Source organism: Mercenaria mercenaria, chromosome 17 (assembly GCF_021730395.1).
Source record: "Mercenaria mercenaria strain notata chromosome 17, MADL_Memer_1, whole genome shotgun sequence".
Lineage (NCBI taxonomy): Eukaryota > Metazoa > Mollusca > Bivalvia > Venerida > Veneridae > Mercenaria > Mercenaria mercenaria.
The window spans coordinates 61,510,721-61,538,254 of NC_069377.1; the positions used below are offsets into that span (position 1 = coordinate 61,510,721).

General features: G+C 36.4%; 1 protein-coding gene across 3 annotated transcripts; it reads right to left on the reverse strand.

The window, feature by feature from the left end:
* Window positions 1–1,202: 1,202 nt before the first annotated feature.
* On the reverse strand, window positions 1,203–27,453 carry LOC123535573 (splicing factor 3A subunit 2-like). 3 transcript variants are annotated; one of them, XM_045318266.2, is made up of 8 exons: window positions 27,302–27,453; window positions 21,243–21,383; window positions 13,528–13,646; window positions 9,974–10,083; window positions 8,839–8,888; window positions 6,567–6,707; window positions 3,262–3,330; window positions 1,203–1,883 (listed from the first exon to the last, which is right to left on the reverse strand). In XM_045318266.2, exons 2-8 carry the CDS (start codon window positions 21,366–21,368, stop codon window positions 1,461–1,463), a joined length of 1,038 nt encoding a protein of 345 aa, XP_045174201.1. In that variant the 5' UTR covers window positions 21,369–21,383; window positions 27,302–27,453; the 3' UTR covers window positions 1,203–1,460. The 3 variants fall into 3 exon arrangements, with proteins under 3 accessions (XP_045174201.1, XP_045174202.1, XP_053384336.1); XM_045318267.2 differs by having other exon boundaries at window positions 27,285–27,439; XM_053528361.1 differs by having other exon boundaries at window positions 27,361–27,385.
* Between the last annotated feature and the right edge of the window lie 81 nt (window positions 27,454–27,534).

Consider the following 27,534-nt stretch of genomic DNA (forward strand, 5'->3'; position numbering starts at 1 on the left):
GCATGATTCATGAAATATCTGCACCAGTGTTATGTACCTTGAATCATGATGTTGGTAATGGACAACTATTTTAAGTCTGAATCAAATCCATCCTGTTGTAACAGAGATAGACTGCAACTGCTCTTCAACCTGAAAATCTAAGTAAACAAGAGGACCATTATGATCCTGAATCGCTCACCTGTCCCCACATGACCCAGTTTTGAACCGAGTAGGACGTCGTTTTTTCTATTATTTGACAGTGACCTAGTTTCTGAGCTCATGTGACCCAGTTCTGAACTTGACCTAGATATCATCAAGATAAAAATTCTGACCAATTTTCATGAAGATCGATTGAAAAATATGGCCTCTAGAGGTCACAAGGTTTTTCTATTATTTGACCTAATGACCTAGTTTTTGAAGGCACGTGACCCAGTTTTGAACTTGACCTAGATATCATCAAGGTGAACATTCTTACCAATTTTCATGAAGATCTCATGAAAAATATGGCCTCTAGAGAGGTCACAAGGTTTTTCTATTTTTATACCTACTGACCTAGTTTTTGACCGCATGTCACCCAGTTTCGAATTTTATCTAGATATCATCAAGATGAACATTCTGACTAAATTTCATGAAGATCCATTCAAAAGTACAGCCTGTAGAGAGTTCACAAGGTTTTTCTATTTTTAGACCTACTGACCTAGTTTTGGATCGCAGTTGAACCAGTTTCGAACTTGACCTAGATATCATCAAGATGAACATTCAGACCAACTTTCATAAAGATCCCATGAAAAATGTGACCTCTAGAGTAGTCACAAGCAAAAGTTTACGGATGGGGGACAAGTCACAAAATATTGGTGCCAGAGGTGTAGCCTTTGTTAAACCTGAAGCAAATTCATAGTGTAATTACAGAGATAACTTGCACCAAAACTTCAACCAGGGTGTGGATGCATAATGGACACCAACGTGGGCACTGGGTCCAGCAGGATAGCTCTCCATGTAGCTAACAAGTTCACTAACAGGATACTGTTCTGTATATAATGCAAGATGGATTTTATCATTATTTTCAAATTTCAATATACATGTATCAAGGCTAAGATGTTGAGACATGCACATTGGTTTATGGAAAATTCCTTTATGTTACACAAGTTACCATGTTTAAAGGTTGGCGATTTTCAAAGTACAAATTATACAAAATCTTCAGATTAAAAAAAACAACAACAAACTGTTACTTCCATGTTTTAATAAGAATTTACATCTACAATTAAAATACACTGCTCTTTTGAAATAATATTGCCACTTCAAGTAGATATCATAATTTATGTCAAAATCCAACACTATTTCTTTGTCACATAAAAACATGAATTAACAGTAGTTGATTTAGCTTATTTCTCTTTCAACTTTGTACATGTAAGTCAATGATGTGAATGTGGAATGGACATATATGACCCAGATTACTATTAATGTCAATGTTTGTTGTTTGTTTACGATGTTGGGGGTGGTGGAGGAGGTGGAGCCATCCCTGGCATTCCTGGAGGTCCACCTACAGACATGGGAGGGGGTGGAGGAACTGGTGGAGGGGGAGGAGCACCCATTCCTGGAGGTCCGCCTCCTGCCATTGGAGGCATAGGAGGTGGTGCCATAGGAGGAGGGCCCGGTGGTACTGGGGGCCTGGGCATAGGTGCCATCCCTGGCGGACCACCTGCCATAGGGGGAGGGGGCATTCTTGGAGGGGGAGGGGGCATTCTTGGGGGTGGTGGCATCTGCATAGGGGGTGGACCAGCCCCTGGTGGACCCTCTTTCTCCTCTTCTGTGACTGGAGGCTGAGATGGTGGCTCTCTCTTTGGAGGTGCTGGAGGCGGCTGTGGTGCCTTTGCCTCTACCTTGAAAGCAAACTGCAGGAAAAACTGAAAAAGAAAAGAAACAATATGGTAATACAAGTTCTTTACACTGGTAAACTATTGATGGATATTTTTCAAGAAATTAAACATATAGTTGAATAGAGAACAAAATTGTATCCTGATGTAACATTTATCAACTAAATAGGGATTCTGCTGATAGTTTAACATGAAACAAACATGAGCTATTTAACTCTATTCTAGCAAAAAAACATGTAAAAAGCTAAACAAGAGGGTCATGATGAACCTGGATCACTCACCTAAGTAATATGAGCTACATGTTTCAAATGTCAAACTGATGATAAAATATCAAGAAAGTCAGTAGGTCACATTCATGGTCAATGAAATTCAGTTTTACGATTTGTGTGCAAAACTGTGTGTGTCATCAAAATTTCAAGGCTGTATCTTAAAAAACAAGAAAGTAGGTCAGTAGGTCAAGGTCACAGTCAAGTGACATCATATCACTTGGGGTCATCAGGTAATTATAATTAAACAGTCTTGGAAATAGGATCAGTTGATTTTTTAAGTATTTTTCCTATATAACTCACATAATAACTAAGTGACCCCAGGGCGGGGCCTCTTTTAACCCCAGGGGCATAATTTGAACAATTTTGGTAGAGGACTTCTAGACAATGCATCATACCAAATATCAAAAGCCTAGGTCTTATGGTTTCAGAAAAGAAGATTTTTAAAGCTTTTCCCTATATAAGTCTATATAAACCATGTGACCCCCGGGGCGGGGACATATTTGACCCTAGGGGGATAATTTGAACAATCTTGGTAGAGGACCACTAGATGATGCTACATACCAAATATCAAAGCCCTAGGCCATGTGGTTTTGTACAAGAAGATTTTCAAAGTTTTCCCTATATAAGTCTATATAAACCAAGTGACCCCTGGGATGGGGCCATATTTGACCCTAGGGGGATAATTTGAACAATTTTAGTAGAGGACCACTAGATGATGCTACACACCAGATATCAAAGCCCTAGGCCCTGTGGTTTTGGACAAGAATATTTTTCCTTTCGGTTGCCATGGCAACCAGAGTTTTGCATGGAATTCAATTCTTTGAAAAATTTTGAAAGGGGGCCACCCAAGGATTATTCCTGTGAAGTTTGGTGTAATTCTGCCCAGTGGTTTTCAAGAAGAAGTCTTTTTAGAAATTGTTGACGGACGATGGACGACGGACTACGGACTACGCATGACACATGATGGACACAATAGCTCACCTTGTCACTTCGTGACAGGTGAGCTAAAAAGGTGTGTTAACAGCATGTGAGAATGAGAATCTGTTAACACAAGTTTACTGTCCTATTAAAACACCCTCTGAAAAGGCAAAAAAGCCATTAAGCACTAGAATGTAAACTACAACCAACTCTTATAATACCTGTTTAGTTTCTCTATTCCAATGACTCCACAATTTCTTAGGATCTTTGTCAACTTCCCTGCTAGGAACCTGTAATTTACACAACAAAACATAAGAACATGACTATGAAGTTGATAATCTTTCTCAAAAACATTTAATCATTGCTTTTTCTTTGTAGACACCTGGTTCTGTTACAGTAAAAATAACTAACAAGAGTCATGCTGGACATGGCAACACCCGACTCCACCTCACCGCCACTGCAAAAGCAAAAGTTCAAGTAAAAGTTGGCCAAGAAGAGGAAATATTTTGAAAATAATGAACTGCATGCATATAAGTCAGAGAATAAAAGTCTGTTCTTAATATGTAATAAGAGTTCTGGTTTACAGACACTACAGTTCTTTAATTTGTTTAACCATGCTTGGGAAATGTAGATTATTTCATAAGTTTCAAGTAAATTTACTAAAGGAAGATATTTCAAACAGTAAGAAAAGTAGAGTGCTGCACTTCTGTCTTCATGTCCTCTGTCAAGTTTTAACAAAATTTCTACTATGGCTTAGTTTTGCTCCAGATGATCAAAATTCTTTCAAAAGCTTCAAGCAAATCTGCTAAATGAAGATAATTCATAACATAAGCAAGGCACAATTATGGTTCTTTTACACTGCACTTCCCCTGATTGTCCTTCATCTTGGATTGCAGTTTAAAAATTCTGCCTTGGGCAAGTGAATTCAATAAAGGCAGATAATTATAAAGTAAACAAGCAAATTCGATGAATTGGTATCCCCCGCCGAAAGGGTTTGTGGTGAGGAATGGCAAAAAAATATATCCGTCAAAAAGTTAAGGATGTTAATAAGAAGCAAATAATTTCATTAGTCAAAATCAATTTAACAGAAAACAAATGTTTAATTAAAGAGTATTAAATTGTATGATACTCTGATCCTGACTAAAGAATTTATTTTGAATGGGATATGCTTATTGTAATAAGCTTAGCTTTTAAAATTAAATGCAGTTAATTGAAATGTGAGCTTGAAGTTTAACTGGAACAAAATATTGTCTTTGAGTGGTTTGGCACCAGGTGTTGCTGATTAACATGTACATTTGAACTTAAAAGAACAGATGTCCTTAAGAGAACACAGGTAAGATATCTTGAACATGGCTGAGGGCAAGGTTTGTGCAGTCACAACTTAACATATTGAAGGTTTGAACATTTAAAAAAAAAAAAAAAAAAAAAAGGAACGGAAATATAATTATATATGTATATATTTATTTTTTTAGGGGGTGGGGGTGCGGGGGAACAGGAGAGGAAACAAAATTTCACATGTTGATTATAAATATTGATGGAAAATTAAAAATGAAAAAAAAAAAAAAAAAAAAAAAGTTTGGGGTTGGGGGGGGGGCAGGGGATGCATGATTAGTGGTGGGCATGACTGTATGGAGGAGTGAGGTGGGGGAACTTGCATGTTGATAAATAATCATGGAAGGTTTGAAAAAAAATCTAGAATAAGAAATGAAAAAAAAAAATTATTATTTGTTTTTTTGGGGGGAAGGGGGGTTGGGAGGGGGTGTGACCAAGGCAAGTGGGTGACCAGGTGTAGGTGTGCAACTTCACATGTTTCTAATAAATGTTCACAGAAAAGAATAAAAGAATTTTAATGAAATTCTGCCGAGTGGTAAGTTTGTTATGTACAAATATATGGATTTTTTTTGGGGGGGGGGGGGGGGGGGGCAGAGGATGCATGATCAGTGGTGGGCATGACTGTATGGAGGAGTGAGGTGGGGAAATGGTACAACTTGCATGTTGATAAATAATCATGGAAGGTTTGAAAAAAATCTAAAATAAATGAAAAAAAAAAATTTTTTTGGGAGGGGGGAGGGGGGAGGGGGGTTGGTATGGGGAGGGAGTGTGACCAAGGCAAGTAGGTGACGAGGTGTGGGTGCGTAACTTCACATGTTTATAATAAATGTTAACAGAAAAGATTGAAAGAAATTTAATGAAATTCTACCAAATGGTAAGTTTGTTATGTACAAATATGTGGATTTTTATACAATTAAAGGGCAATAACTCTAAATTTACAAATAAATCCAAACGAAATTGTGTGTACACAACCACATTATGGTGATCTAAATTCTGTTTAAGTTTCATAGTTCTAGGTGAAATATATCAAAAGTTATGATGCAGAAATTGCCATATTTATAGTACCCTATATAGTTAACACTAGAAACTTCTAAGGGCCATAACTCTGGTGTTACTTGGGCAATCTGACTGAAACTTGACGGGCCACAAGAACTCATAGTGGTGAACAAGTATATGAAGTTTTAAATAAATATTCCCAACCATTTCCTAGATATGGCTCCGGACGGACGGACGGAAAGACGGACGGATGGACGGACAACGCCAAAACTATATCCCTCCGACTTTCGTCGGGGGATAACAAAGTAGAGTTAGTATTCCTTTACACAATGTTTCCTCTCTTGTCCTCTGTCATCCTGTGCAGGTAATAACAGAATCACTTTAACAGTCTGAACAGGGGTGTTATAGTATATTAGATAAAGGGAAATAATTCAAAAGGCAAGCAGGCTACATTTAAGTTTATCACACAACACAGTTCCCTTCAATGTCCTCCATCTATGTGTACAGTTTGAATAAAAGCCCTTAAGCACTTAAAAAAGTTATGCCTCGGTCAAGTAGATTTAATAAAGGGAGATAACTGAAGGAAGCAAGGTAGAGTTATGTTTTTTTGAAAATAACTTCCTGCCAATGTCTGCTGTCATTGTGTGAAGTTTCAACAAAATCCCAGTAACAGTTTTGGAGCACTCTCGCATGAAATGAACAGACACAATTCAGTTTGGGGATAATAACTACCAAGCCTGAATGGGGGGATAATAACTTACAAGCATAAAACAGACATCATGGACAGATGTTAGATAAAGAATGATCCTATGCTACATAAAGTAAAACTTTCTCTTTCCACTGTAGTCTTAGTGACAGTTAAAAAGGCAAATCACTAACCTAAGGAGACCTTGACTTTTTGACCTTGATTCTGACCAAGTTTAGTGAACATCCATTAAGTCATTCATTCAAAGTTATTTCATGTGCTTATCTATTTTTTTGGTGTGATGACCCAAAAATGCAAATTTGAACAAACTTGAGAGGGGTCCAAAGGTGTAAGATATAAAGTTTGGTCTCTCAAGTGTTCATAAGAAGTTGTTTAAATAATATTTTTCTACTATCAGTTTTGTTGGCCCCCTACCTGGAATCAAGTTGTCCAGCTAGAAGAAAATGCACACACTGAAACTGCAAGCAGAAAAGTGTTTCAAACTTAAAATACCTTGAAAGCAATGGTTTCGTATGGTTCTGCAGCAAACAACAAATATTGCCAACGTCTGTCTGGAGGTTCAACTTTCTGTTCGTATGCTGCCATAAACCTGTGTCGAGGTATAATCCCCTCAACTATTTCTGGGTAGTCAATCTACAACACACAAAAAAAGAACTGACAAACTATATTGACATTCCAGTACTAATTCTTATCATCAATGTATAACTAGGATTTTTGTTCAAGGTAAATGAAACTCATCATAAGGAGCATTTATTTAAAACCCTTCTAAATTGAACAAAAAATTTATTTTTTTACAAAACCATTGAAAACAAAATGGAAACCATGTAAAATATTTAAACTTGGCAAAAGAGTTGTCAGACAAGGAAGCCATCGTGACTATGTTAATGCTTGATAGTGACATAGGGCATATCTAAGGAAACTAGAGCTACCAGTAGAGTGATTAATACCCCCTCCAATGTGGATGATGGGCACGACTGATTCTGCCTTTGAGACCAGTGTAGATCATGATCAGCCTGCACATCCATGCAGTCTGATCATGATCTGCACTGTTTGCCATTCAGTCAGTATCTTTTTGGTAAATGCCCCTTTTAACAGTTAACGGTATTGTCCAAATGGAAAAATGTACAAGTTCATTATAGAAATTTAGCAGGACAAGGGTTAACACACCCTCCAATGTGGACGATGTTGGGCAATACTGCTCTGTGATAAGGAAGACAACATTCCATGTGTGAAGTTTCTGAACTGACTAGAAGAAAATTAGGGATATGGGTGTCCTACATCTTTGTCTGTACACGAAAAAAATATGTCTTGTACACGGAAAAAATATTTCTTATACATCTATATACATTCACAGACCTTGTGTCATATAATGTCAATAATGATGCAGAGCAACCATTTTAAATTTGAATTCAGTAATCACGAGATACAGTGAACATGCATCAAAACTTTTACCTGAAATACTAAGTTGAAGGTGCAATATGACATGGTGATGAGGAACAACTATTTTAAGTCAGAAGCAAATCCATCAAGTAATAATAGAGATAAAGTGAAAGTGCATCAGAACTTAGTTCTTGGCATACATAAATGCAAGGTTGAGTACGATAACATTTCATACATTTTGTATAATCGAGCTAAAAACTACTCTTTACCTGTATGAAAAAGTGCATTATAAGAAATGATATGATAAACATTTTCTGGAACTGTGTCCAGCTTATTCATCCAATGTTGTTATTCATATTAACATTGATAAATATTCTGTTGAAGATTTACATTCATGCCAATCTATACTGTTCATTATAATATGCAAAAAATATGTAAACAAGGAGCTGCGTTCAATAAATGCTTGATGCCCCTGGTGGCATCCTTGTCGATACAAAGCAACCTAAGTCCAAAACGAGGTCAAGTTTAAGGTCAAACTGAGGAATGGTCACAGGTTACATCTGCATTAGTATCAAGTCATTCTAGTAAGGGGTACTGATGCTAGACGAAATGGTCTCATTTGGTTAACCAAGAGATGGCCCATACAAAGCAACCTAAGTCCAAAACCAGGTCACGGTCAAGGTGAAACTGAGGTCAGATGATGTTTGAAGATGAGGAATGGTCACAGGTTACATCTGCATTAGTATCCAAGTCATTCTAGTAAGGGGTATTGATGCTTGACGAAACGGTCCCATTTGGTTAACCAAGAGATGGCCCATACAAAGCAACCTAAGTCCAAAACGAGGTCAAGGTCAAGGTGAAACTGAGGTCAGGTGATGTTTGAAGATGAGGAATGGTCACAGGTTACATCTGCATTAGTATCAAGTCATTCTAGTAAGGGGTATTGATGCTTGACGAAACGGTCCCATTTGGTTAACCTCGTACGGACGGATGAATGGACGGACGAACAGAAGGACGGACAGGACAATCACTATATGCCTCCCGCATCAGTAGATGCAGGGGGCATAAAAATAAACTGGACATATACACTCAAAACATTGAATGATTATTAAATATTACATATTTACATCACTAGCTCCTATTATATATTACACAAACAGTTTGTATATTGTTTTTCTTACATGCTCATTTACAAACTTTTTTAAATTTTAAAAGAACCTGAAATGCCTCATTTTTATAGCATACTGAGGTTTTGTTAATTATTACGTTTCCCCTAATGAAGCCTTAAAGCAAAATGTTGGCGAAATATAAAGTAAATATTCTTGTTCATGTTTGGTGGCATTAATTTATTTGATGATAAAAACAAGAATTATTGATAGTTTACCTGAAACAGTAGACTCTGTTGTTGTGATTCGGGATCTCTTTGTTTTGTCACTGAAACATACAGATAGACATTTTGTTTTAATCAGTCACATTTACTTGAAATTATTTCAGCTTGATTTTGATCAAAACTTCAAGCTTTATTGAACCACTCTCGAGTCCGCTTCCTGAAAAAACCAGTACTCGTGTCATATGAAAAGGTGTGGTCATGAACCCAGTGGGACCGAACCCATGACCCCCAGGTTGTGTGGCCGGCACCTTAACTACTAAACAACCCCTCCCCTTCAGGCATTTAATTATGCTAAATGATAAACTTGTCCAATTCAGATCAGGCCTGAGATTCAGCCAATAACCAAAAGCCTGAAAATCTACTTTCTAAAGCTTGAAGTGTCCTTTTTCCAACAGAGCTATATAGGGAAATTCTATCACTCGAAAGCCTGAAATCAGGACCAGTCCAGAAATATCCCAGGCCTGTCAAATACAAGATAATGTCTATGTAAAGTCTTTGATAATTTCCAATATTCTGATGGTTTAATACCCTTCACACAGCTTCTATGAATTTATAATGAAACTCTATCATACAAATGAATATGTAAATGTAATACAGTAAAACAGACAAAGAAATGACCAGGAGAAACACCAATGTGTATCTTCCAGTGTTATCAATAGTAAGTCCTTATGTTAAAATCCTGATGCTTTTTAGTGAAATATTAAAGAAGAATGTATAACATAGTTTCTCAGTTAATTAACATAACCATGTTCATGTTCTAAAATTTTCTCCTCCAGTAACTGACAACTTCTCCACATGACTCAGTGGAGGATGATAACAGACTTCTGTCACATTGTCTTCTGTCAAACTGTCACAAAGATCATAACGCCATTCACAACTTCAATTCTCAACTGAGCCTACATATTAAAGATAAATTTCAAGTCACCCATTTCTTATATTCCATACTTCATAAATGCTCTAACCCCGACTGGTTAATGCTCCAAAGGTTCCAAGATTATAAAACTGTAATAAGTAACCAGTCTTTAATACAAACTTTAACCAGTCTTCAAACCCAGACGAAATAAATCAGTATAAGTTACAAATTTACCTGTCTACTTAATAAATTCACCTTTCTGAACAATTAACTTACCTTTGTAACCAGGTCTACCAATCTTGACAAACTTTTTTATGTCAACTCGAGGTTTCTCTGGTGCGGGTTGGGCAGGTGCCTCTTTCGCTTCTTTAGCAGCTCTCCGAGCTCTGGAGTTAATAAAACACTTATAACAGCAAAAAGACACAACTTGATTATCACTAAACTGGTAATATACTTTTAGTTCTAAGAGTTACAAGGTAGTGAAAATTACTTGTACTATTGATACAGAATTTTGAAACTCATCAGAATTAAAGACTGGTTTAGACTTTCCAGTAAATCATGCAATTAAATCCGTAAAGTTTTATGCAACACCAACGACATACAAATAAATAACGGTACTCACGACTGTGACCCTACGCTAAAGAAGAAAACTTACAAGAGCTGTCCGTAAGACAGCGCGCTCGACTTTTCTCAGTGCTTGACTCTGAATTAGAGCTTTGCCAGTAAAAAAAATCCAAGTTAAAAAGGGGAATAACTCTGTCAAAATTCAAATCAGAGTTATGGGTATTGTGTCTCCTGGTGTATACTTTGATAGTAAATAACTATTTTGAGTTTCAAGTCAAAAGCTTTAATAGTAACAGAGATATTTAACTAAATATCAAAATTTTTAACAAAAAATTCTAAGTTAAAAAGGGGAATAATTCTGTCAAAATTCAAATCAGAGTTATGGGAATTGTTTCTCCTGGTATAGACTTTGATGGTAAATAAGTATTTCAAGTTTCAAGTCAAAAGCTTTGATAGTTACAGAGATATTTGACTTCATCAAAATCTTTAACAAAAAATTCTATGTTAAAAAGGGGCATAATTCTGTCAAAATACAAATCAGAGTTATGAGGATTGTTTCTTCTGGCGTAGACTTTGATAGTAAATCACTATTTTGAGTTTCAAGTCCATAGCTTTAATACTAACAGAGATATTTGACTTTATCAAAAATTTTAATAAAAAAATCTAAGTTAACAAGAGGGCCAAGATGGCCCTAGGTTGCTCACCTAAGAAACACTCCATAACAGTGTAAAACATGTTTGACCTAGTGATTTCATGGAAAAAATATTTCTGCCCAATTTTCATTAAGATTGGACCAAAAAATTGGTCTCTTGCGATAAAAACAAGCATTGTCTTAGATATGACCTAGTTTTGACCCTAGATACCCATGTTAAAATCGACTGATTTTACAGTGATCATGACCAAATTCTGAAGATCAACTAAAAATATAGCTCTATCACATACAGAAGTTTTTTCTTTGATTGCCAAGTGACCTGGTTTTTGACCTAAGATGACCCATATTCAAATTCGACCTAGATTTCATTAGGCATCAACTGACCAAATTTCATAAAATCATATTGAAAAAAACAGTCTCTATCGCATACAAAGATTTTTCTTTAATTTCAACTAGTGACCTGTTTTTGACCTCAGATGACCCATTTCAAAATCGACTAGATTTCATCTAAGGCATCACTCTAACCAAATTTCATGAAGATCAATTGAAAAAACATCCTCTATGCTACACAAGTTTTTCTTGATTTGACCTAGTGACCTAGTTTTTGACCTCAGTGACCATTCAATGGCTAGATTTCATCAAGGCAATCATCTAAATTTCATGAATCATTGAAAATACGCCTTGCATACACAAGTTTTTCTTATTTGACTAGTGACCTAGTTTTGACCCAATGACCCATTTCAATGCTAAATTTCATCAAGGATCATTCTGACCAAATTCATGAAGATCAATTGAAAATACAGCCTCTATTCATACACAAGGTTTTTCTTTGATTTGACCTAGTGACCTAGTTTTTGACCCAGATGACCCATTTCGAATCGGCCTAGATTTCATCAAGGTAATCATTCTGACCAAATTCATGAAGATCAATTGAAAAATACGCCTCTATGCATACACAAGGTTTTTCTTTGATTTGACCTAGTGACCTAGTTTTTGACCCAGATGACCATTTCGAATCGCTAGATTTCATCAAGGTAATCATTCTGACCAAATTCATGAAGATCAATTGAAAAATACAGCCTCTATCGCATACACAAGGTTTTTCTTTGATTTGACCTAGTGACCTAGTTTTTGACCCAGATGACCCATTTTCGAACTCGGCCTAGATTTCATCAAGGTTATCATTCTGACCAATATTCATGAAGATCAATTGAAAAATACAGCCTCTATGCATACACAAGGTTTTTCTTTGATTTGACCTAGTGACCTAGTTTTTGACCCAGATGACCCATTTTCGAACTCGGCTAGATTTCATCAAGGTATCATTCTGACCAATATTCATGAAGATAATTGAAAAATACAGCCTCTATGCATACACAAGGTTTTTCTTTGATTTGACCTAGTGACCTAGTTTTTGACCCAGATGACCCATTTTCGAACTCGGCCTAGATTTCATCAAGGTTATCATTCTGACCAATATCATGAAGATAATTGAAAAATACAGCCTCTATGCATACACAAGGTTTTTCTTTGATTTGACCTAGTGACCTAGTTTTTGACCCAGATGACCCATTTTCGAACTCGGCTTAGATTTCATCAAGTTATCATTCTGACCAATATTCATGAAGATTAATTGAAAAATACGCCTCTATCGCATACACAAGGTTTTTCTTTGATTTGACCTAGTGACCTAGTTTTTGACCCCAGATGACCCATTTTCGAACTCGGCTTAGACTTCATCAAGATTATCATTCTGACCAATATTCATGAAGATTGTTTGAAAAATACCGCCTCTATCGCATACACAAGGTTTTTCTTTGATTTGACCTAGTGACCTAGTTTTTGACCCGAGATGACCCATTTTCGAACTCCGCCTAGATTTCATCAAAGTTATCATTCTGACCAATATTCATGAAGATTAAATGAAAAATACAGCCTCTATCGCATACACAAGGTTTTTCTTTGATTTGACCTAGTGACCTAGTTTTTGACCCGAGATGACCCATTTTCGAACTCGGCCTAGATTTCATCAAGATTATCATTCTGACCAATATTCATGAAGATTAATTGAAAAATACAGCCTCTATCGCATACACAAGCTAAATGACGACAGACGACAGACGACGGACGACAGACGCCGGACATCGAGCGATCAGAAAAACTTACCTGAGCATTGCTCAGGTGAGCTAAAAAGGGGCATAATTCTGTCAAAATTCAAATCAGAGTTATGGGGATTGTTTCTCCTGGTGTACACTTTGATGGTAAATAAGTATTTTAAGTTTCAAGTCAAAAGCTTTGATAGTAAAAGAGATATTTGACTTTATCAAAAATTTTAACCAAAATTCTAAGTTAAAAAGGGGCATAATTTTGTCAAAATTCAATCAGAGTTATGGGGATTGTTTCTCCTGGTGTAGACTTTGATAATAAATAAGTATTTTAAGTTTCAACTCAATAGCTTTGACAGTAACAAAGATATTTGACTTTATCAAAAACTTTAACCAACGGCAATGCCGACGCCGGGGCAAGTGCAATAGCTCTACTTTTTCTTTGAAAAGTCGAGCTAAAAATGAAAATCACACTCTCTGAGACTAAAGACATAATGTAAAAATCTTACAGGTTGGCCTGATGCTTCTTGCCCTGGGTATGAGCCAAGTAGCTTCCCTCGTTGTTGTGTAGTGTCAAACATAGCTTACATTCATATGATCCAAGATGATTCTTCATGAAATATGGGTCCTGTCAATAAAAACATGCATACTGTAAAATAGTTTAACTTTAGTAGCATAAAATTTCATGGTTTTAACCAAAATGGCAATTTCATGGGTACATGAATTTATAGATTTAACCTTTAGCCTGCTGGCGGCAAGTGATTCTGCCTTTGCGAACAGTGCAGACGAAGATCAGCCTGCACATCCGTGCAGTCTGATCATGGTCTACACTCTTCGCTATTCAGTCAGTAAATTTTCAGTGAACACCCCTTCGAATAATAAATGGTACTGCCCAAATTGCTCACCTGAGTACCATTGCTCAAAATGATATGATCGAGTTTCGACATAGCGCTCATAGGCATACACATTAAATATCATCAGGATAAACATTTTCTTGTAACAGTCCCTTTCGACCTAGTCAGGTCCAATTTCCATACCAAGTTTGAGGGTCCTAGGCTCAAATGCTGCATTTTTGTACTAACATGACTATTCCTTACCCTGGAAGACTTAAATAACATTTAAAACCAATCTCATTAGATGCTGCTGAGATGTATTCGTTAACATAAAATAAAGATAAATTCTGTCAAAAGTTATCTACCCTGATTGTCTGAGTCCATCTGATGGCACAAATGACATTTCAAATCAGTATCTTCATTGGTTACTGAGATACACCCATTTTAATTTGAAACGAAGGGAGGTTATTTGACATAAAATCAGTCCATAGCTATCTACCCCGATTGCCTCAGTCCAACTAAAGACTATAATGAAATTTCAAATGAGTTCTATAAATATTTACCATTTTTTATTAAAATCAGGGGAGGTAATCATGCATTGGTATATGCATGTAGAAGATACAGAGTACAAGCCTATACAACAATATATTAGTAAAGTATTCATATTGATAAATGTTCAATCAAGAGTTATCTAATATGACTATTTCTTACCATGGAAGACATAAATATTGTAATGTTTCAAACCAATCTCATTAGAGGCTGCTAAGGTGTATTCATTTAGATAAACAAGAGGACCATGATGGTCCTGAATTGCTCACCTCTTCCCACATGACCCAGTTTTGAGTATGACGTCGTTTTTTCTATTATTTGACATAGTGACCTAGTTTTTGAGCTCATGTGACCCAGTTTTGAACTTGACCTCGATATTATCAAGATAAAAATTCTGACCAATTTTCATAAAGATCCATTGAAAAATATGGTCTCTAGAGGTCACAAGGTTTTTCTATTATTTGACCTATTGACCTAGTTTTCGAAGGTACGTGACCCTGTTTTGAACTTTAACTAGATATCATCAAGGTGAACATTCTCACTACTTTTCATGAAGATCTCATGAAAAATATGGCCTCTAGAGAGGTCACAAGGTTTTTCTATTTTTATACCTACTGACCTAGTTTTTGACCGCACGTGACCCAGTTTCGAAACTGACCTAGATATCATCAAGGTGAACATTCAGATCAATTTTCATGAAGATCCATTGAAAAATATGGCCTCTAGAGAGGTCAAAAGATTTTAATAATTTTAGACCTACTGACCTAGTTTTTGACCGCACATGACCCAGTTTCGAACTTGACCTAGATATCATCAAGGTGAACATTCAGACCAACTTTCATACAGATCCCATGAAAAGTATGGCCTCTAGAGAGGTCACAAGTTTTTTCTATTATTTGACCTACTGACCTAGTTTTTTATGGCATGTGACCCAGTTTCAAACTTGACCTAGATATCATCAAGGTGAACATTCTGACCAATTTTCATGAAGATCCATTCAAGGGTATGGCCTCTAGAGAGGTCACAAGGTTTTTCTATTTCTAGACCTACTGACCTAGTTTTTGATCGCAGATGACCCAGTTTCAAACTTGACCTATATATCATCAAGATAAACATTCAGACCAACTTTCATACAGATCCCATGAAAAATATGGCCTCTAGAGAGGTCACAACGTTTTTTCATTATTTGACCTACTGACCTACTTTTTAAGGGCACGTGACCCAGTTTCAAACTTGACATAGATATCATCAAGATGAACATTCTCACCAATTTTTATGGAGATCCATTCACAAGTATGGCCTCTAGAGAGGTCACAAGGTTTTTCTATTTTTAGACCTACTGACCTAGTTTTTGACCGCACATGACCCTGTTTCGAATTTGACCTAGATATCATCAAGATGAACATTCAGACCAACTTTCATACAGATCCCATGAAAAATATGGCCTCTAGAGAGGTCACAAGGTTTTTTCTATTATTTGACCTACTGACCTAGTTTTTGATGGCACGTGACCCACTTTCAAACTTGACCTAGATATCATCAAGATGAACATTCAGACAAACTTTCATACAGATCCCATGAAAAATATGGCCTCTAGAGAGGTCACAAGTTTTTTTCTATTTGACCCACTGACCTAGTTTTTCAAGGCACGTAACCCACTTTCGAACTTGATCTAGATATCATCAAGATGAAAATTCTGACCAATTTTTATGAAGATCTCATGAAATATATGGCCTCTAGAGAGGTCACAAGGTTTTTCTATTTTTAGACCTACTGACCTAGTTTTTGACTGCACGTGACCCAGTTTCGAACATGAACTAGATATCATCAAAATGAACATTCAGACCAATTTTCATACAGTTCCCATGAAAAATATGGCCTTTAGAGAGGTCACAAGGTTTTTCTATTATTTGACCTACTGACCTAGTTTTTGACGGCACGTGACCCAGTTTCGGACTTGACCTAGATATCATCAAGGTGAACGTTCTGACTAATTTTCATGAAGATCTTGTGAAATATATGGCCTCTAGAGAGGTCACAAGGTTTTTCTATTTTTAGACCTACTGACGTAGTTTTTGATGGCATGTGACCCAGTTTCGAACTTGACCTAGATATCATCAAGGTGAACATTCTGACCAATTTTCATGAAGATCTTGTGAAATATATGGCCTCTAGATAGGTCACAAGGTTTTTCTATTTTTAGACCTACTGACCTAGTTTTTGATGGCACGTGACCCAGTTTCGAACTTGACCTAGATTTCATCAAGATGAACATTCTGACCAATTTTCATAAAGATCCCACAAAAAATGTGACCTCTAGAGTGGTCACAAGCAAAAGTTTACGCACGGACGGACGGACGACGGACGATGGACGCTGCGTGATCACAAAAGCTCACCTTGTCACTATGTGACAGGTGAGCTAAAAATAAAGGGAGGTAATTTGACATAAATTCAGTCAATATGTATCTTCATTGATTGTCTAAGTTCATCTGTTGACATAAATGAAATTTCAGATCAGTATCTTCATTAGTTACGGAGATATACCCATTTTAATTTGAAATAAAGAGAGATAATTTGACATAAAATCAGTCCATAGTTATCAACCCTGATTGTCTCAGTCCAACTAATGACAATAATGAAATTTCAAATAAGTCCTATAAGTACTTACTGATATAAATCCATTTTGATTACAATCAGGGGAGGTAATCAGATATAAAATAACTCTGGAACCTACGACTGGATCTGACAGGTTCATCATAGAATCCAGGATTTATTGTTGTTGAAGATATTTTGGAAGTTTGTATCAAATCAAACCATAAATGAAGTCTCAATATGGCTGCAAAAGCCAAAATAGCAAATTTTGGACCTTTAAGGGGCCATAACTCTGGAATACATGATGGAATCTGGCCAGTTCAAGAAAGGAACCAAGATCTTGTGGCGATACAAGTTGTGTGCAAGTTTGATTAAATTCAAATCATAAATGAAGCTGCTATTGTGCAGACAAGGTCAAAATAGCTAATTTTGGCCCTTTCAGGGGCCATCACTCTGGAACCCATTATGGCATCTGGCCGGTTCAAGAAAGGAACCGAGATCTTATGGTGACACAAGTGTTGTGCAAGTGAGATTAAATTCAAATCATAAATGAAGCTGCTATTGTGCAGACAAGGTCAAAATAGCTAATTCTGGCCCTTTCAGGGGCCATCACTCTGGAACCCATAATGCAGTGTTCGAAATTCACGGTAGTCCGACAGCCCGTGGCTACCAAATTTCAGCTGGGGCTACCGATTTTCCACAGGTACAAGCCCGACTGGGCTACCGAATTTTCCTCATTTGTTTAAAAAAAACATGTTAATTAAACGAGTTTCCAAACTGAGAAACGCTTATGGAATTATTGGTTTTTGCACTCTTACGTGGTGACAATCAAACACAGTGTCAAAGACGTAACCGCAGCGCTAATTGGATGAATACAATCACCTCTAGCGTAACGGATAATTTGATTAGCTTTCACACTTCTCGCGAAAATCTCACAAGTACCTGCAGTAGGCGGAGCTTAAATTATGCTATCAGCGTGTGTGTAAATGTGTATTCAGCACTCGGTATTACATCTTACAAATTGTCAACAGTCCGAGTTGCAGTAATTGGCGAGTGCGGATCCTAAAAAATCGGGCATAGCAGTTTAGATTTCGTTTTGGCAAGGAGTGTCATGTCCAATGCTTTTGGACTCTGACGATGCTGATCTGGACTGGAGTATTTCGAGTTAAAATTTTTCAAAAACATGGCAAACATGTACTGTATGTCTTTTATTACTTCAAACATGCATAGAGATGTCTGTAAAACAAAATGTTATATGGTGCAAAAATTATGTATTTTAAGGTGTTAAAGTTCGGGCTAGTGAAATTGATGTCGGGCTTGGAAAATTTTTAATCTGGTAGCCCGAACGGGCTATTGGATTCAAATCTGAATTTCGTACACTGTAATGGAATCTGGCCAGTTCAAGAAAGGAACCAAGAGCTTATGTTGATACAAGTTGTGTGCAAGTTTGGTAAAAATCAAATCATAAATGAAGCTGCTATTGTGCAGACAAGGTCAAAATAGCTAATATTGGCCCTTTCAGGGGCCATAACTCTGGAACCCATAATGGGATCTGGCCAGTTCATGAAAGGAACTAAGATCTTATGGTGATACAAGTTGTGTGCAAGTTTGGTTAAAATAAAATCATAAATGAAACAACTATCATGCAGACAAGAAATTGTTGACAGACTGACGCACAGACGACGGATGAAGGGTGATCTAACAAAAAACATATCATATACAGGAAATTTTTAATGTGTTCATTCCTTTGTATATAATTTTGCGATCTGAAGCAACCGTAAAATCACTGAAAATTTGTTGCTCACAAATATTAATGGTTTTACAGCAATACCTAGAGCAAGCATATATTTTTTAAACAAAACACACTGACAGTACACATTTCTGAAACGTTATGCCAGCCAGCTTAGCTCAGTAGGGAGAGCGCAGATCTATGGATCGCATGGTCATGAGTTTGATCCATGGGCGAGGTGTATCTTGATACAAGAGGGCCATGATGGCCCTATATCGCTCACCTGTTATCATTGCACTTGAGGACAAGAAGATCCTCAGAAAAAATATCTAAGTCCAAAGGACAGGAACAACAAAGGGAAGAAATTTAACCAAAAAGAAAAAAAATCTTACAGGGTATAGATATGTTAAAATACACCTAAAAATTGGAGGTACCATCCATGTTGTACCACAGAAAACTGGTCTCGTGTTTTCCCTGCGGCCATTAATAAAAAAAGTTACTAAAAATAAGCTATTTATAGTAACGTAAAAGGGAAGTAATTAAAAAAAATAAAAATTGTAAGTGGACAAAAGAAGGATCTGCCAAATAAATCTGTTGACATAAATGAAATTTCAGATCAGTATCTTCATTAGTTATGGAGATATAACAATTTTAATTTGAAATAAAGGGAGGTAATTTGACATAAAATCAGTCCATAGTTATCTACCCTGATTGTCTCAGTCCAACTAATAACAATAATGAAATTTCAAATAAGTCCTGTAAGTACTTACTGATAAAAATCCATTTTGAATACAATCAGGGGAGGTAATCAGATATAAAATAACTCTGGAACCTATGATTGGATCTGATTTGTCATGGAATCCAAGATTTCTTGTTGCTGAAGGTATTTTGGAAGTTTGTATCAAATAAAACCATAAATGAAGTCTCTATATGACTGCAAAAGCCAAAATAGCCAATTTTGGACCTTCAAGGGGCCATAACTCTGGAACCCATGATGGAATCTGGCCAGTTCAAGAAAGGAAGCAAGATCTTGTGGTGATACAAGTTGTGTGCAAGTTTGGTTAAAATCAAATCATAAATGAAGCTGCTATTGTGCAGACAAGGTCAAAATAGATAATTTTGGCCCTTTCAGGGGCCATAACTCTGGAACCCATTACGGGATCTGGCCGGTTCAAGAAAGGAACCGAGATCTTATGGTGACACAAGTTCTGTGCAAGTTTGATTAAATTCAAATCATAAATGAAGCTGCTATTGTGCAGACAAGGTCAAAATAGCTAATTCTGGCCCTTTCAGGGGCCATCACTCTGGAACCCATCATGGAATCTCGCCAGTTCAAGAAAGGAACCGAGATCTTATGGTGATACAAGTTGTGTGCAAGTCTGGTTAAAATAAAATCATAAATGAAGCTGCTATTGTGCAAACAAGGTCAAAATAGCTAATTTTGGCCCTTTCAGGGGCCATAACTCTGGAACCCATCATGGAATCTGGCCAGTTCAAGAAAGGAACTAAGATCTTATGGTGATACAAGTTGTGTGCAAGTTTGGTAAAAATCAAATCATAAATAAAGCTGCTATTGTGCAGACAAGGTCAAAATAGCTAATTTTGGCCCTTTTAGGGGCCATAACTCTGAAACCCATAATGGGATCTGACCAGTTCAAGAAAGGAACCGTGATCTTATGGTGATACAAGTTGTGTGCAAGTTTGGTTAAAATAAAATCATAAATGAAACCACTATCGTGCAGACAAGAAATTGTTGACGGACGCACACACGAAGGACGACGGACGAAGTGATCACAAAAGCTCACCTTGTCCCTATGTGACAGGTGAGCTAAAAATACACTGAGTCTGAAATCATTTGTCCACCACATCTTATTCATATGGGAAAGTTGGCAGTTACTTGCAGAGAACAGGTATGTACTGGAACAGAATCCAGGAAAACTGGTTAGGTTAACTGCCCGTCGTTACATAACTGAAATACTGTTGAAAAACAGTGTTAAACCCAAAACAAACAAATGTGACAAAAAGGAGCAGATATTTCAGGTTTGGTCTTCTAAAGTCTAAAATCTAATTTAATGATGTACTTTTTTGCTTGGAAAACAAACGGTCCTTTCATGATTCTATTTCCTTTCTGCTAAAACATAAAAACATGATTGTCTTATCTTAAATATACGTCAGAATGTCTGACCTGCCTCATAAAATTTCATGCAATCTGGTAAAAATATTTGAAACTTTGCAATAAAAAAAAATGAAATATTATTCCATCTGGTAAATGCTTGGTGTTTTTAGATATTCTGGAAGCTCAGAATGTATGCAGATTCACAGAGAATTGTTAATATACCAAACTGCTGGATCTTCTGGTGGCAAAATATCTTTAAACATTCAAGGACAGAGGAAGATTTTTTGCTTTTGCTAATTTCATGTTTATGAATGCAACTTTTTATGGGAACAACAACTTCAGTAAATATCAATTTTGTACAACACAGAAAATGTGATAGTGTTACAGTAAATAAAATAATCTTACCTTATTGAGATCTATAGTCTCTAAGGCGAGTTGTCGTAGCCTCTCCCTGCGGTCCCTATTGGTCTCTGAGGCCGAGGCCACGCCTCCTGACCCTGTTTTCCCACCAACACGATTCTGGAAATCCATAACTTATGTATCAACCTGAAAAATTTGAAAGAGATTGTCAGCACCAGACATTTATAAATGAACAAGAGCAGTCTCACTCTAGTATTCAAAATGTTTACCAGCTGTAGATAACATAAAACAGTAAATACAACAGAAAAATGAAGTTATTTGTGTGTGTGTGTGTGTGTGTGTGTGTGTGTGTGTGCGTGTGTGCTTAACAGGGAGGTGTGTATAATGTGTGGCTAAGGTTGTACTTTATCAAAATATTGCAAAGAAAAAGAAGAACAGAAGTACCTGCACGGGGGACGTGATTAGGGATACTAGGAAAAGTATGATATGATTGTGTTAGTGTGAGAGGGATGTAAAAATAAATATTAAAAAAAAATCTTTTGTGTCTGTGTGGTGGGGAGGGGTGGAGATGGGATCTAAAAATTAATATGAGATATATACGATATTAGATTCCATTTCTATAAAACATTACGGAAATAAGTTAGTGCAAGAAATGAAAATAAAATTATCAAAAGTGAAAATTTTCTAAAGAAATGATCACAAAATATCTTGTTTTTTCCAACACAAAATTTCAAACTACACAGATTGGTTCAGGGTAACTAAACCTATACAATGTACTTGGCTATATAGAAAGAAGTTAAAAGAAAACCAGGGTCCTCCCCAGTGTCTTTTTGCACACTGGTAGCACCACACTTTGGACTTCAAAACCAAAGCAATATATACTTGCCTTATTTACAGTCACCACCCTCCACCAGAGCAAAATATCGAACAGTCACTCGTTTTGACTATTTTTTACTTAAAATCAGAACTGGATCAAACTGCAGAGTCCTGTTTTGTCACATTTATTTCTTTTCCAAACCTGATTTTAATAATGTTTTGACACCACTTTTTTTAGGTTTCTGTTATTTTTTCTTTGTGATCGGATACTGCCGTTTACATTAGAGAAAAACTAAATTAATTTATGTCATTTAATGTTAGATTTTTTTATTGACAGAGTATAGATATAGACAAAAACAAATATCTAATTGGAAGTTTGGAAAATTAATTCCCAACAGGTACAAACATAAGGGCCAAAGTCCAAAGGTACTTTGGCATCTAGTTAACATGGTTAAAGAAGTAATAACTACAATCCATCTCGTATTAAGTGTTTAGCAGTCTGGAAACCAGACACCTAACTTGTTTTATAGCTGTCTGGTAACTAGCTGCTGTTTGTTTGTATTTAAGCTTATTTATAGCTGCCACCAGTAACACATATTTTTCCACAGACTTGCTTACATATATCAAAAGGAGATTCAATTCCTGATTGATTTTTAAAAGCCTAAAAAATAATCTTTGTTTACAGTAACATGCTCAAAAAAAAATTAGGGTAGGTAGATCGGAAATATTTTATTTTTGGGGACATCTTTTTGGAAATTATTTTTGTGTCAAAAAATGAATACAAATAAGGAGGTTATGCCTTTAGAGCATCAGTAAGTTGATTTCTAACATCATTGACCATGCAATTTTGCAACTTTTTGTTAAAAAGTTGAAAAAAATATTCTCCAAGGCCAAAAAAAACAACATTTAAGGTCAGGCCAAAAATTGCGGGTATGTCGGAATACCAGAAACAAACAATTTTTTTTATGCCTTATGTAAAAAATACCCTATAATTTCTAAAATTACGAATTTTCTGGTGATTTAAACCTATGTATGTACTGTACACAGTGATTTTTTTTTTCCTTTTGGGAAAAGGTCCGCTACCAGATAAATTGGGAAAAATAGCGGGGTTTTTACTCAGACTGGGAATTTTTATAGTTAATTAATAACATCATTTAGAATGCTTCTTCCTTTAATTCCATGTAAATAGCATCAAACAAACTGTTTAAATGGTTAAATCATGGTGAATGTCAATGTAACTAAGTTTTCCTTCTGCAATCATCAAAATGCAAACTTAATTTGGTCATTTGGGGGAATTTTTGGATGATAATTGGGAAAAAAGATTGCATTTTTCAATTGGGAAAAGGTCCTTTTAGGGGTACTTTATAATGAAGGAAAAAAATCGCTGGTACACAATTAATGTTTACTGCGTCTACAAGTAATATGCGCAAGCGATAAAACCAATAACTTTACATGACCGTGTACTGTGATTTATCGTCTATTATTTTGGTCCTTAGATGTTCTGACTATCTATCTATCTATCTATCTCTTTATACTGCCTCACACCTCTCGCGAGTATTATGGGCAGGGTGTGTGTCGGTAATTAGTACAGACAAAAGAATAAAAAATGAAAGACAGTTCTTTCAGCAATAGTAAGAATGTGAAAGTGATGGATGTTGTTAAAATGTTAAAAAGGATAGAGTAAAAAGAAAAAACAATTGCAGTTTACTTAGTAACTGAGCTGGGCCACTGCCTGTTTGAAGGACTCAAGGTCAGGCATGGTTGCAATTTTTGGTGGTAACCCATTCCACAAGACTGCAGTGTGGGGAAAAAGGAATATTTCAAGTAATCTGAATTGACTTGGACCTGACGAAGACTTAAGGGATGCCTGTGCCTAGTAAACCTGGTAGGGGCCTGTAAGTAATTGGGGAAGGAGATGGCTACAAGGCCATGGTATATCTTATAGAACATGACAAGCTTAGGGTCTAGATGTCTGTTCTCAAGTGTGCACCAGTCAAGGGTATTTTGCATTTGTGTTACACTGGAATAACGGGAATAATCATTCTTGACCCATCTGATTGTGCGTCGCTGGACCATTTCCAGCTTGTGAATGTTGACCTGTGTATGTGGTGACCATGCACATGAGGCATATTCAAGCTGCGGTCTGACCAATGTTTTGTATGCTAGAGTTTTGATGCTTTCATGTTTTGTTTTGATGTTACGTTTGATGAAACCTAGCTTTCTGTTTGCATTTGTTGTGATTCTGGAGATATGTGTGTTCCATCTAAGATCGTGACTGATGTCGACTCCAAGGTATTTGGCATCTTTAACTGGGGACAATGTTTGGCCATGAAGTTTATAGGGGAATTCAATGGGTTTCCTGTTGCGTGTTATATGGAGGACCTGACATTTACCAGGATTAAATTCCATGTCCCATAAAAATTCCCATTTCTCTAACTTAAGGAGATCATTTTGTAGCCTTTGATAATCAGAGTGGGAAGTTACCGCGAGATTGATGGCTGTGTCATCTGCGAACAGATGCACCTGGGATATGACCATGTCGGGGAGATCATTAATATATAGTAGGAAGAGGAGGGGCCCTAGAACAGATCCCTGTGGGACACCGGACGTGACTGGGACTTGATCAGAAGTAATGCCCTCAACTACTACTGACTGGTATCTGCCTATAAGGAATGATTGTATCAAAGCCACGATTTGGTCACACACACTGTGTTCTTGGAGCTTGTATAATAGTTTTAAGTGATTGACCTTGTCAAAGGCTTTACTAAAGTCAAGCAGGATAAGATCGGTCTGTTTACCTATGGAAAGATTTTTCGCTGGATTGTCTACTAACTCAATGAGCTGGGTCACACAGGCCCGTCTTTCACGAAACCCGTGCTGCAGTTCATAGAGTATGTTATGTTTTGTGAAGTGTGTGGATAGGCTAGATGCTATGACATGCTCCAGGAGTTTACATAGAACATATGCTAATGATATGGGCCTATAGTTAGCTGGATCACTAGTATAACCTTTCTTATACAGAGGGGCGATATTTGCCTTTGTCCACTCGGACCGGAGTTGACCAGAGTTTAGGGACTTTTGGAATAGCAGCGATACTATATCAAGGATCTCATGGTGGAGTTCCTTAAGGACAATGGGCTTAATCTTATCTGACGTTTTGACTGCCAGTCACAAATATAAAACTGCCAGTCACAAATATAAAACAATCTGAATGTTAAATTATTTTGACTACCATTATTCTACAAGCCGAATTGAAATTTCAAACAATATCTGAGCAAAAAACTTTAAATTTCCACAAGGAAGGATGACTGTGATGAAAAAAAATTTGGCAGTGGCTAGGTAGCCGGTTCCGGCTACCTAGACCTTTAGTCTACGTAGCCGGTTCCGGCTACCTAGACTAAAGGTCTAGGTAGCCGGCTCTATATATACATATCATATATGAACATGTAAGTAAAGGTAGCCGGCTTTAATAAACTGTATCTATAAAGGATTATTAGGATCATTAAATTAGTTAAATAAAATACATTTCTTCTGATTTATTATTAATTGTTTGTGGTTTACCTGTTTATTTTGCCGTATTTACGCACTCATATCGGCGAACATTTTGTTATGTTAGAATGTACTCGATACATATTCGAGATACAGCGATTCATTCCTAAAAGAAAACAAAACAAACAGTTTTAAAAAGGCAAAACAAAGAGCATCATCGTATATTAAATGATGCGACTCTACTGAACATAACGACGTTGGATCATTTCGTGTGCCTTTTTTAAGTGAAAATTTTAAGTGATCATTACTTTCGCACTTCTATGTGCGTCTTTAATTAATTATCTAATTACTTACTAATTTCTTCTCCGATTTGTCTACAATTCAATGATCTTTATTGGTTCTAATTGTTTGTTTGAACACATGAGCTCTTTATTCTAAGGTAGCGTGATAAATGTGAAATGTAAAATTACATAATTACATGTATATATCAAAAGACCTAATTCTAAAGGATCGCTGACAATTGAAATCATCTATCAAAACTGGTGTATTTTTTTACATTTATAACAAACTACAAAAATTCATTTGAAATTTTAATTTTAATTATAAACATGCCATTTAAACACGCCGATGACGATAACGACACTTTGATCATTTGTTGATAACATAACAAAATATCGGCCGATATGATACGAGTGCATAAATACGGCGAAATAAACAGGTAAATCACAAATAGTAAATAATAAGTCACAAAAAATGTAACTGATTTAACTAATATAATGATCCTTTATAACAAAATTTATTAAAGCCGGCTACCCCGACTTACGTGTAAATATATGATATGTATATATATAGAGCCGGCTACCTAGACCTTTAGTCTAGGTAGCCGGAACCGGCTACGTAGACCTTTGGTCTAGGTAGCCGGAACCGGCTACCTAGACAGGGTTCGAATTTAGCCAGATTTTCTACTTGCATTTTTTCGCAAGTGGTATTTTTTTTAACTTGCTAAATGAAAAAACAACGCATTTTCCGCGACTTGTCACTTTATTACAACATTAACACAAACATTCACGTGACGAGTCAAGCCAATCGTATCTGCGCTATGTAAATAGTAACTTATTATAGATTACCAAAAAAACCCACCGGATGCGGTAAACGTCATCAAAATTAGCGCAGGTACTTGTCAGCAGTTGAAAAGACATGCGGACAAAGGACATGCATGCAAGACGGGACATGTATCGAGTGTAAACTTCCGTTTACGACGAAAGATGAAAGAGTGCTTCGAAATTCGTTCTGCAAATGACAATGCGCTGCAATGACTGCGAGTTGTTAAAGAAAGAACAGTGAAAGATCGAGACGAAGTTAGAAATGCACATTATTCAGCCAAAATTTTTCACTCGCAAAAAAATGCTGGTGTCTGAAATCTCACCTCGCAGTTTGAAATTTGCACTCGCATTTCGCGAGTATGCGAGCTTAAATTCGAACCCTGCTAGACACTGCCAAAAAATTTATACCTCTAAATTATCAGATTTTAAGAAATTCAAAACTTCCTCATAATACAGTGACACTATCCCTAAAGAAATTGATTACCGGACACCTACAAAATTCTTGGAGGACAAACTGGAGTCCGGTTACTGGACGGCTAGAACACAGGCTAGGCCAGACACCTTCCAAAAAATCTATTTAATGTCACGAAAATACATGACAAATCACATATTTTCTATAACCTGTAATTTTTCTTCCAAGTATTATTATTTTCTGTGAAATATATTAAAATACAATTACTGAAATTATTTCAAAACCTTCTTGAACCAATACAGACGTAAATTATTCCATTTTCTTCGTAAGGTAAACAACGTACGCTATCGTATGGTCTGCTTGAATAAAAAACCTCTCACAAGACACCAATTCCAAAATGTTAATGTCACGGTGTGGATCTTAAAAACGTTATATAAAAATAATCAAACACTGTACACACGAAAAGTGTCCCACAAGGAAAAGCGATGAATCTATATACCTCCGTTTCTCTTGGAAA

What these genes read in the sequence shown, in the direction of transcription:
- LOC123535573 (XM_045318266.2), bottom strand. Translation starts at nt 21,368, where the DNA reads ATGGATTTCCAGAATCGTGTTGGTGGGAAAACAGGGTCAGGAGGCGTG. An exon ending in AGACTATAGATCTCAATAAG is followed by an intron (nt 13,647 to 21,242) that starts GTAAGATTATTT and finishes TTTTATTGACAG; the next exon opens with GACCCATATTTCATGAAGAA. An exon ending in ACGAAACCATTGCTTTCAAG is followed by an intron (nt 3,331 to 6,566) that starts GTATTTTAAGTT and finishes TGTAAATTACAG; the next exon opens with GTTCCTAGCAGGGAAGTTGA.